The sequence below is a fragment of the Lepidothrix coronata genome, unplaced genomic scaffold, assembly GCF_001604755.1.
Source record: "Lepidothrix coronata isolate B3197 unplaced genomic scaffold, Lepidothrix_coronata-1.0 Scaffold405, whole genome shotgun sequence".
Lineage (NCBI taxonomy): Eukaryota > Metazoa > Chordata > Aves > Passeriformes > Pipridae > Lepidothrix > Lepidothrix coronata.
The window spans coordinates 31,305-40,865 of NW_016690585.1; the positions used below are offsets into that span (position 1 = coordinate 31,305).

At 57.1% G+C, this 9,561-nt stretch overlaps 1 protein-coding gene across 1 annotated transcript in view; it reads right to left on the reverse strand.

Annotated features, from left to right (window-relative positions):
- Nucleotides 1-8,857, reverse strand: part of OTUD7B (OTU deubiquitinase 7B) — a 15,009-nt gene extending 6,152 nt beyond the window's left edge. The window contains exons 1-8 of the mRNA XM_017839370.1: nt 8,713-8,857; nt 6,905-7,078; nt 6,575-6,793; nt 3,144-3,245; nt 2,631-2,758; nt 1,829-1,941; nt 1,084-1,211; nt 312-461 (exon numbers count right to left, since the gene is read on the reverse strand). Coding sequence (XP_017694859.1) covers nt 312-461; nt 1,084-1,211; nt 1,829-1,941; nt 2,631-2,758; nt 3,144-3,245; nt 6,575-6,793; nt 6,905-7,078; nt 8,713-8,785 — 1,087 coding nt within the window. The 5' untranslated portion in view covers nt 8,786-8,857. The remainder of the gene's footprint in view (nt 1-311; nt 462-1,083; nt 1,212-1,828; nt 1,942-2,630; nt 2,759-3,143; nt 3,246-6,574; nt 6,794-6,904; nt 7,079-8,712) is intronic.
- Nucleotides 8,858-9,561: the final 704 nt, after the last annotated feature.

Below are 9,561 nucleotides of genomic sequence, written 5' to 3' on the forward strand. Positions count from 1 at the left end.
GGGCAACCTGTGCCAGGGCCTCCCCACCCTCCCAGGGAGGAATTTCTTCCCAATATCCCATCCAACCCTGCCCTTTGTCAGTGGGAAGCCACTGCCCCTTGTCCAGTCACTCCATGTCCTTGTCCCAAGTCCCTCTTCAGCTCCTGGAGGCCCTTTAGGCACTGGAAGGGCTCCCAGGTCAGGACACTGTTGTTTTCCTGGGCTGCTGGTGCATGTTGCTGGGTCCTGCCCAGCTTTTCCCCCCCAGCACCCCCAAACCCTCCTCCACAGGACTCCTTCAGTGCTTTTTTCACCTGGATCTCATCCCTTACCTTGATCCTTTGTGTTTTCCTTCTGCTCCATGGAGACCAGGGCAGAAAAATGGGCTTGGTCGTAAGCCAGAACCAACGGAGACCGGTGGCATTTGTTGGCTGGGACTTCCAGGGGCAGATAGATCCCTCCAAAGGGAATCGGGGCAAATGCTGGGAAGAAACCAGGGTGGTTAGTTCTGGTCACAGGTTCAAGAGTTCAGAGTTGTTTGTGCCACAGCTGCTCCAGAATGAGCCCTTCGCCTCAGTCGAGGTCTCACCTGCAATTATCCGTCATTTCAAGGGACATTAAACAAAACCACAACCCAAACCAGACATTTATTTTACATCAGGAGGGTGGAAAATGCAGAGTGAAATGGTATTTTCTATAAAAAACGCCCCTCTTCACTCCCCCACAAGACAAACTTTGCCCATGGAGTGATGGAAAACAATTGACCTTCTCTGACAGGGAACTGAAGGTGATGGTGGAAAATCCACCACGCAGGGAACAGAATTTCCCATCTCTACATGTGTGTGTGGGGCAAAAGAGGTAGAAAAAAGAAAAATCCTCATGGGGATGCTCTTAAAGCAGCAGAAACAGGGCTGGGAGCTGAGCTGGGCCCGGGCCCTTCTGGGGGTTCACCTGCAGCAGGTGGACGTGCCCCGTGTGCTGCTCCCAACTCCAGACCCAGCCTCGGGGGCAAAGAGCCCTTGTGAAAACATGGGATTGAGAGGAAAGGTGGACTCTGAGCACAGACAGGTCTGAGAGGCTTTGGGAAGAGAGGGCAGGTCTCACCTTCCCCCCCCGAGTCCCGCAGCATCGTGTCTGCCACCACCACGATGGGTCTCTTCAGCACGTGGGCCAGGACGAAGACGTGGAACTCCTCCAGGCTCTCGTACACCGGCTCTTCTGAGCTCTCCACCCTTGGGGAAGAAGAATTTCACCCTCTGGATATTCAATCATTGTTTTGTAACACCAGGAGGAAGCTTCAGAGGCAGCCATGGAGAGGGGGATCGACAGCACTAAAGGTTGATCTCAGCGCTAATTTGGGGTTTTAGATGTGGATCCCTAAAATGTCCTGCTCCAAGGCAAGGGTTTGTGCCCAGGAAATGCCCAGCTGCTGCCTGGCACTGCCGGGAGTCCCTTATCTAAGGGGCCTCCCAGGTGGGAGCTGCCAGGACGGCTGCAGCAGTGAAGTGCCCTTGAAACAGAGCGAGAGGCAGAAACTGAGCTCTGGGTTATTCCCTCATTTCGGAGCCAGCAACACAAGGAAACACGAGGAAAAGATGCATTCCCTGTTCAATCCATGTGCTGCCCCACAGAAGAGGCCGTGCAGCACCGAAATCCTTTCCTCAGATGCTCTGTGGGCCTCGTGTTTCCTCGTGACCCTTCCTTTCCCCCCCGAAACCCCGACGAGCCGGCCCAACACGGCCTCCCAGCCCTGTCCCCTGCCCTGGGGCACCACCCCGAGCTGTGCCCTGAGGGAGGACATTCCCTGTTTCCCCCCTGGCTGCGTTGTTGCCTCCGGGCACTCACGCACCCGCCGCAGCCGCCGCCGTTGGTGCCGTAGTGCACGCGGGGCTCGCTGGACGCCAACTTGATCAGCTCGTTCCACTCCTTCTGCCACTCCTCCTCCGTGTACACCAGCCCAGACTGAAAAAAAGGGCAAAGAGAACCCAAAATCCTCCAAGGAAATCTCTCCCCAGTCGCTCCAGCGCTGGTTTATACCCACAGCACAACTTCTCTCTACGGATTTATGCAAAAATAATCAAGTGGGGCACAGCCCCGGCTGGCACAGCCCTGAGGGCACCTCCATCCCACCAGGCTTTAGCTGCAGGATATGTTGGTTTGGTCCAATGGCACAAATGTCTAAAGCCTGCTGCAAGGGTTGGCTTCAGGAAATCCACCTTTCCTCAAGGCAGCAGCTCGGGAGGGACCTTAAAGCTCATTCCCTTCATGGCAGGGACACCTCCCCCTAGTCCAGGTTGCTCCAAGCACTGTCCAACCCAGCCTTGAACACTTCCAGGGATGGAACACTTGAACATTTCCCTGGCCAATCTGTGCCAGGGCCTCACCACCCTCACAGGGAAGAATTTCTCCCCAGCACTACCCCAAACTTGCCCTGTTTTAATTTAAACCCATTCCCCTGCCCTGTCACTCGTCCCAAGCCCCTCTCAGCTTGACACAGCTCTGACTGCAGGACACACCTCACCGAGGCACAGCCAGGGAGCTGCCCAAAATTCCACACCCGACAGGAAAGCGCCTCCCAAACCCACGGGGTGTTTTCCCAGGACTTTCTCCTTGGCAAAGAGGGCCCAAACCGACGCTCAGTCGGCTCCCACCTCCTTGTTCTGCTGCGTCTGCTGCCAGCGCCACCTCCGCCTCAGCGCCTCCCGCTCCGCTCCCTTGTCCATCAGGGTGTAGAGGGATTTCCGCAGCATGAGATCCCGGTCGTGGAAGCCCCACATTCCTGCAGGGGGAAGGACGGAGAGGAGGATCAGGAGGGGCTGGTATCACACCCTCCGACCCGCTGAGGTCCCACGGCCCATGCAGACGGGCTGGGTGAGGGAAGAGGCGGCTCCGTTATCCCACATTTCCTTCAGGATTCTGGGGAATCTTGCCAGACGGACAGGGAGAGGGATCTGAGGAGCACACAAGCTGCTGGCAGCCCCTTCCCTTCAACCCATCCCGCTCCCATAGAGCCTGAGCCCCCCACTGACATCACTGAGGGCAGGAGGAGCAGCAGCATCCCCGTTTCCCATGGGAATGGATGGGAGATGCTGGGTCCTGCTCCCACCTGGGCTCTGCCCCCGGGACCAGTTGGTTGTTTCCCCATGGATTAAGCCCAGCCTTACCCAGGGAGGCGGCGTGGAGAAGGCAGTTCCCGTCGCCGGTGGTGGCCAGGGGCAGCAGCCGCTGGCAACTGGGATCCACCGTCACCCACCAGTTCAGGCGCCCTGGGGAATGTGGGAGAGCATGAAACCACAGCACAGCACAGCACTGGGGGGCTCAACCCCTCCAAAACCACCAACGAGGACAAAAAACAGCTGAACAAGCTGGGGAGCAGGGACAGACCCGTGCCAGGGCCGGGGGGAAGAGTCAGGACATTGATAAAGCAACAAAAAGGGGAGGTTGGAGCTGTAAAACTTCCAGGGGATGGCAGGGAAGGGTCAGGCTGAACAGGGTCACCCAAATCAGAATTAAAGAGGAATAGGAGACAGGACTTCCACCTAGACCAGTTCTCCTCTACTCATTTCTCCCCCACCCCTCTTATTTCACGCCCCAAAAAGCCCACCAGGCTGAAAATGCCTCCCGGAGCACCCGGCACAAACAGCTTCTCCAGGGAAAACCAGCTTTTTTCTGCCTCTTGGAACCAAATCCCTCCAGTTTCGACCCTCTCACAGCCTGGTTTTCCCTGCTCACTGGTTTTCAGGCAGAACACTCTGGCATTTCTGCTGACCCCAGCAGCTTTCCCGCTACAAACACAAACTGACGGCGCTTTGTGCCCTTTAAACTGCAAGTTTTGGGTCATTGTGGTGATTTGACTCGAGAGCAGCTAAAAATAGAAGGTAGGAAAAAATGCCCAGTGAGCCCAGCGTGGCTGGAGGCTCAGCCTGGAGGTCCAGCCCTTCCCGAGGGAGCAAAGTGGGGCTGGATCAGGACTCTGAACCCCCCAGGCTGTGTCTCACCCTGCCCTGCCCTCAACACCCCTCCTTGGCTGCCTCGTTCCCCAGTAGTTTTTGGATCCCGTGCAACAGGCAGGTTTTTGGCTGGAAAAGGCTGTTCAGGCTTCCAGCAAGCTGTATTTAAATTGCTCCTGCAGGAAACCAGCCCTTTCCCAGCGTTTCCAAGGAGCCTCTCCCTCCTCCCGAGCCCGGTCCCTGCCAGGGATCCCGACATGCAGACACGGGATTGCTGGAAATGGTTTGCACAGCCTCAGGGAGGAGCTAAGTGCAGAAAACCGGGGTTTAAACACCCCTAGACACGAGAAAACACAACCCCACGAGCCCGGTGTGACGCAGGGGGGTCGTTCCTGTCCCCTGCGCCGGGAGAGGGACCCGCTGGAGCTGGAAGTGTTCCACGCCGAGCCCGGGGACAACGGCTCCGCCGGGAAAAGCCGGCTGTTCCCTCCACACAGCTCCTGGCACGGCCGAGCAGGAGCCTGGCCAAGTGGCCCAGGGCCAGGGGAGCGAAGGCAGCGCCTCACAGCAGCTGCCCCCCCCCCGAAACGCTGCCGAGGGACCCCTTTGATCCACTTCCCCCCGTTCCTGGAGCATCTGGTGGCCCTTTCCGTGGAGTTGGGAGTCTCGGTTGGCATTTTGGAGGTTGTGCAACCTCTGGCTGGGTGCCATGAGAGGGGACACACCTTGGGGAGGTATTTCTGGGCCCGAGTGTTTGTAGCCACTCTGGTTATGCAAGAGAAGTCGTCTCCAAAGGAACCGCAGCCCAACCCTGCTCCCGATGTTTTGCTCCCGTCGAGGCGGCGGAAAGGCCAAGAGGCCGCCCAGAAGGATTGAAAACAACACATTTCTCTGCGTGTGGTTCTTAGGAAACACCCCTGAGAGCTCTGCAGGGAAGACAACCGGATTCAGGAGCACGAGGGATCTTCCCAGAGCATCCAGAGGCTCCCTCTGCATCCAGCACCACAGCCCTGCGGGGTCCAGTGTCACCCCACAGAACACCAGATCAGGACCTGCACCCAAAGGTGTGTTTGGGGAAATCCCATCGTTTCTTCCAACAGGAGCCACCCGAACAGGTCACGGCAGTGGGGAGGAACTGGCAGCTCCTCCCAGCCCAAAATGAGAACTGTCTCATCCAAACCCCAAATGGCTCCCCTAAGGCTACCGGGAATCCACTCCCATGGATCACTGTGTGATCACATGAGGGAGAGTCCCAGGGAGGTGCCACGACTGAACCCACTCTGCAGCTTCCCAACACAGGGCAAGGCCTGATCCACGAGGGTTTGTGCCAAAGGACACCAAGGCTACGGCGAGGGCTGAGGTTTCAGCTCCACCAAGACCTTTCCACACCACTCTGAGCACGTTCAAGGCATTCCCAGAGGATCCCGTTGCAATTTACAGCCCCTTTGGAAGCACTTACTCTGCCACAGTGGCGTAACGGGATCTCTGGATGCACAGGGAGAGGATCTGAACATTTATTGGGCTATAAAACATTTCCTTAATCCCCTAAGGACGGCACGTGCTAAATTAATAACGGGAGTCTCCCTAGACTGCAGCTCCACGCTCAAAACCCTACTTGGAATCCAGCTTGGAATATTTCATAGCTGCTTTACAGCCCTTTGTTACAGACAAACACTCGTTTATAACAACCCACAGAGTCTCCCAAAGGCACCTTCTAAATTCCTTCCAGTTAATGGTGTCCCAGTGTGCCTGGAAGCGCCCCCAGCCCACGGATGGAGCACCCAACCACCCCCAGCCCCCTCACCCCCTTCGTGCTGGGACACAGGAACCCAAGCCCCCGAGCCTGCTGGGATGGGATCCGGGGTTTATCTGCACCAGACCCGACGGCTGCGCCGGTGCCGCGTAACGGGATCGCTGGGATCAAGTGCTCATTCCCAAAACATGAGAATATTTGTTACAGCAACACCTGAGCAGGAGAGGGAGAGGTTGGGCACTCCAAGTGTCCGTTATCCCCGAGGATAACAGTGTGTGCAGCAGCCACGAGAACAACTGGGGGTGCAGACCCTCCTGAGACCCCTCCCGTGTCCTGGTGCCAGGGATGGGGTTTTTCCCTGCCAACACAGAGGTCCTGCCCATTCCCCGGCTCAACCTTATTTACAGATCCCCTGGGAGCTGTAAATCTAAATTCAGGAGACCAATGGAAAGCAAATCCATGTGCCCTGGCAGGGGGTTCCTCCCCAGGCACACAGCGAACCAGTGGGTGCTGGAGCAGCAGCATCGACCTTGTGTCCAAAATCAATCCCGGATTTGTCAGCAGGATGAGCTGCTGTCTGTGTTACACAGGAATTCCCTTTTCCCTGTCTCTCCGTGGATGGAGCAGGGCACTGGAATGCTCCAGGAGTGAGACAATGCCAGTTTTTGGGTGTCCCCACTCATCTGTGCGTGGTGACAACAGCCCTGGGCTGTTTACACTCGGTGTCCCCGGGCGAAGGGGGCAGCTCCTCCTCAGCCCTTGCACCAGGCCATAAAAAGGATGGAATGACTCCCTGTCGGATATGAATCCGTGTGACATCCCGGGGTGTTCCCAAGGGTCCCACTGCCAAACTGTCTACAGCACATGCCACCAGCACAGAGCCAGCACTCACCAGCCTGCTCCAGTGCCACCAGCATGGACTGCTCGATGAGGTCCCGCTCGATGAAGCTGCGGAATTCCTCGGAGTACACGGTGAGGTCGGGCAGCTGGAAGGTGCAGATGGGCATCTCCAGCAGGTGCTCGCTGCTGCCGCCGTTGCTGGAGACGTGGGAACGCGCCAGGGACACGATGGTGGAGCTGGCGTGGGAGATGCCTCGGGACAGGCGCTTCTCTGGGGGGGGAAGAGGAAACCCACCTGAGCGGGGCAAACCCCACGGAAGCCACCACAGAGGTGGTGGGGCAGGAGGAGGTTTGAGGGACCCCCCGGCCGTGGGACACTGACCTTGCACGACGTCATCCTGGCGCTGCAGGGGCGGCCGCCCCGGCCGTGCCGCCTCCCGCGGCTCCGGGGGCCGGGCACCGCGGCCCTCGTTGAAGGAAGGCGGCAAATTCCCGGCGTGCACCTGCCGGAGCTGCTCGAAGTCGCTCAGCGCCGCGCTCAGGTCCCAGTTCTTGCCTGCACGGGAAGGGATTGGACCGGTCACCCTCGCAGAACACGGAAAACCGGGCAGGTCCTAAACATCCCGAGCGCGGGGTGGGGAGGCCCTGGCACAGCCTGCCCAGGGAAGCTGTGGATGGACCATCCCTGGAAGTGTTCAAGGCTTGGAGCAGCCTGGTCTCGTGGGAGGTGTCCCTGTCATGAACAGGATGAGCCAACCCACTCCGTGGTTCCACGATCCACCAGACCTGTCGCTGCCACCAGACAGTTGACACGTGGAGGGAACTCAAAGCACAGACAGAAAAACACGACTTAAATCGCTCACCTCGCCCTCAAACTTCACTTTATGCATCTATTTATCCGACTGCTTCACTAATACCACCCAAAAAAGGAAAATCCTTGTGTTTTCCCTCATTCCCACCCCTGCAGCTGTCAGCTCCTCCGAGGCTGCCGGAGGAACAGCAGCGTCACCAAAACGAGCTGGAAGTGCCGTTGTCAAAATAAATCAACTCCTGCAGCAAGGGGGAACGGGGGGAGGGGGGAGGTTGGACGGAAAATCCACTCAACCTTTCCCACCACAAACCAAAATATTCCCCCTGACAGACAGGATCCGAAATCCTGACGTGAGGCCGAGGGACCCAAACCCAGGAACCAGAACTCAGACACACCCAAACCCACGACTCGCCCGAATTCCACCGGGGCGACGTCGGGCTCCCGAAATTCCAGGGGTGAAGCCCTGAAACCTGCCACTACTGAGAGTTTAAAGAGGAAAAATAAAGCTACGGATTGATGCTGCCAGTGCCGAGCTAAGGTGGAGAAAATTGCCTAAAGACCTGGATTCTGGCACCAATTTCAGGGCTTTGAACTCCTTCCTGCCAGGAATCCCAGCTGGGAGCAGGTGCTGCTGCAGCAGCTGCTCCTGGGTTCAAGCAACAGCAAAAATGAGCTGAATGGCATAAACCAGGGATGATGGGAAGAAACTCGGGCAGGGGGGCCTGTCACTGTAATTCCAGCTGGGATAATTCTGCACACACAGTGTCTGTGTCCCCCAGCATTCCCAGGACTGACTCACTGGCCAACACAAACCCAAAGACAAGGCCCACGAGCACCTTCACAGCCCCAAAACTGAGCTGGGATCCTTCCTCCTGCACCCTTCCCACCGTTGGGAGCACAGGGAGAAAGGGATCACCTGCAGCACCCACTGAACATGATCACAATGATCCCTCCCTTCAGGAGGCGGTGCCACTGGAAAGAACCATAATCCTAAAGTTTTTGAAGGCACTGCTGCTAAAATGGAAAAAGCATCATTTTTTTAAGATATCACTGACATAAAGGAGAAAATCCTTAATTTTTTCAAGGCACTGCTGACAGAAAGAAAAAAAAAACCCTTCAGTTGTGCTGCTTGTGGTGGCACACGGAGAGGGTGGAGGAAGGGAATCCACCCTCCTGGTTGGTGCCCTCTCCTTCCCAACGTTTGCAATCCATCACCCAAGGGATGTGTGAGGAGAAACCGAGGCAGAGCGTCCCCAGGGCAGGATTTTCCTACCCCAGCCCTGCAGCTCCAGCCCCCAGCTCCGGGCCCTCTTCCCGACCCTTTTTTCCTCCCCATCAGCCGTCCCTGGCTCTTCCCCAGTTATTCCCAGCCTTCCTACCTTCGAGGAGGTCTCTGGCCAGCCCCGGCTCTGCCCCCGTCGAGCGAACAAAATCCGACAGGACGATGTCCATAGCCGAGGCCGTGGCTCATGGAGCCGCGCACGGACGGGGTCGGCGGCGCCGGATCGGCTCCTCGGCATCAATCTGGGAACGACACCAACAGCGCACACGGATCGTGGGGGGGAGGATAAAACGAGGAGCCAGGCCACAAACCTCCCCCCTCGAATTAACTGTGCTCCAGGACTGCCGGTTCATTCACTGGGAACTGGGAGAACAACGCCCGTGTCGCTGTAACGGCGCCGCCAGCGCCGGGCATTTCCTTGGAAAATTCAGGAACTAAACCCAGTTCTCATCTCAGAGGTGGTGGAGCTTTTTTTTCTGCATTAGGGATAAGGAGCTGGGAGTAAATGATATAAGAAATGAATGTTTGGGAGCAGTGAGGAAGCAGGAAGTTCCTCTCGGACATTTGCAGGGAGCAAATCCCTGCCCCATCCCGCTCTGAGCTGCGTGCCAGGGAAGGGGAAGCAAGGCCAAAATGCTGGAATTAGGAGATGTGTCCTAAGGAAAATAAATCTTAAAAATCTCCTTTCAGGCAAAAAGAAAAAACAAAACCCAAACCAAAAAAAAAAAAACCCAACTGCTCTTGCAGGGAAAATAAATGTCCAGACAGAGCTCCTTCCCAATCCAGAGCTCCTCCCCAACCCAGAGCTCCTTCCCAGGCTCCTTCCCAATCCCGAGCTCCTTCCCAGGCTCCTTCCCAATCCAGAGCTCCTTCCCAGGCTCCTTCCCAATCCAGAGCTCCTTCCCAGGCTCCTTCCCAATCCAGAGCTCCTTCCCAGGCTCCTTCC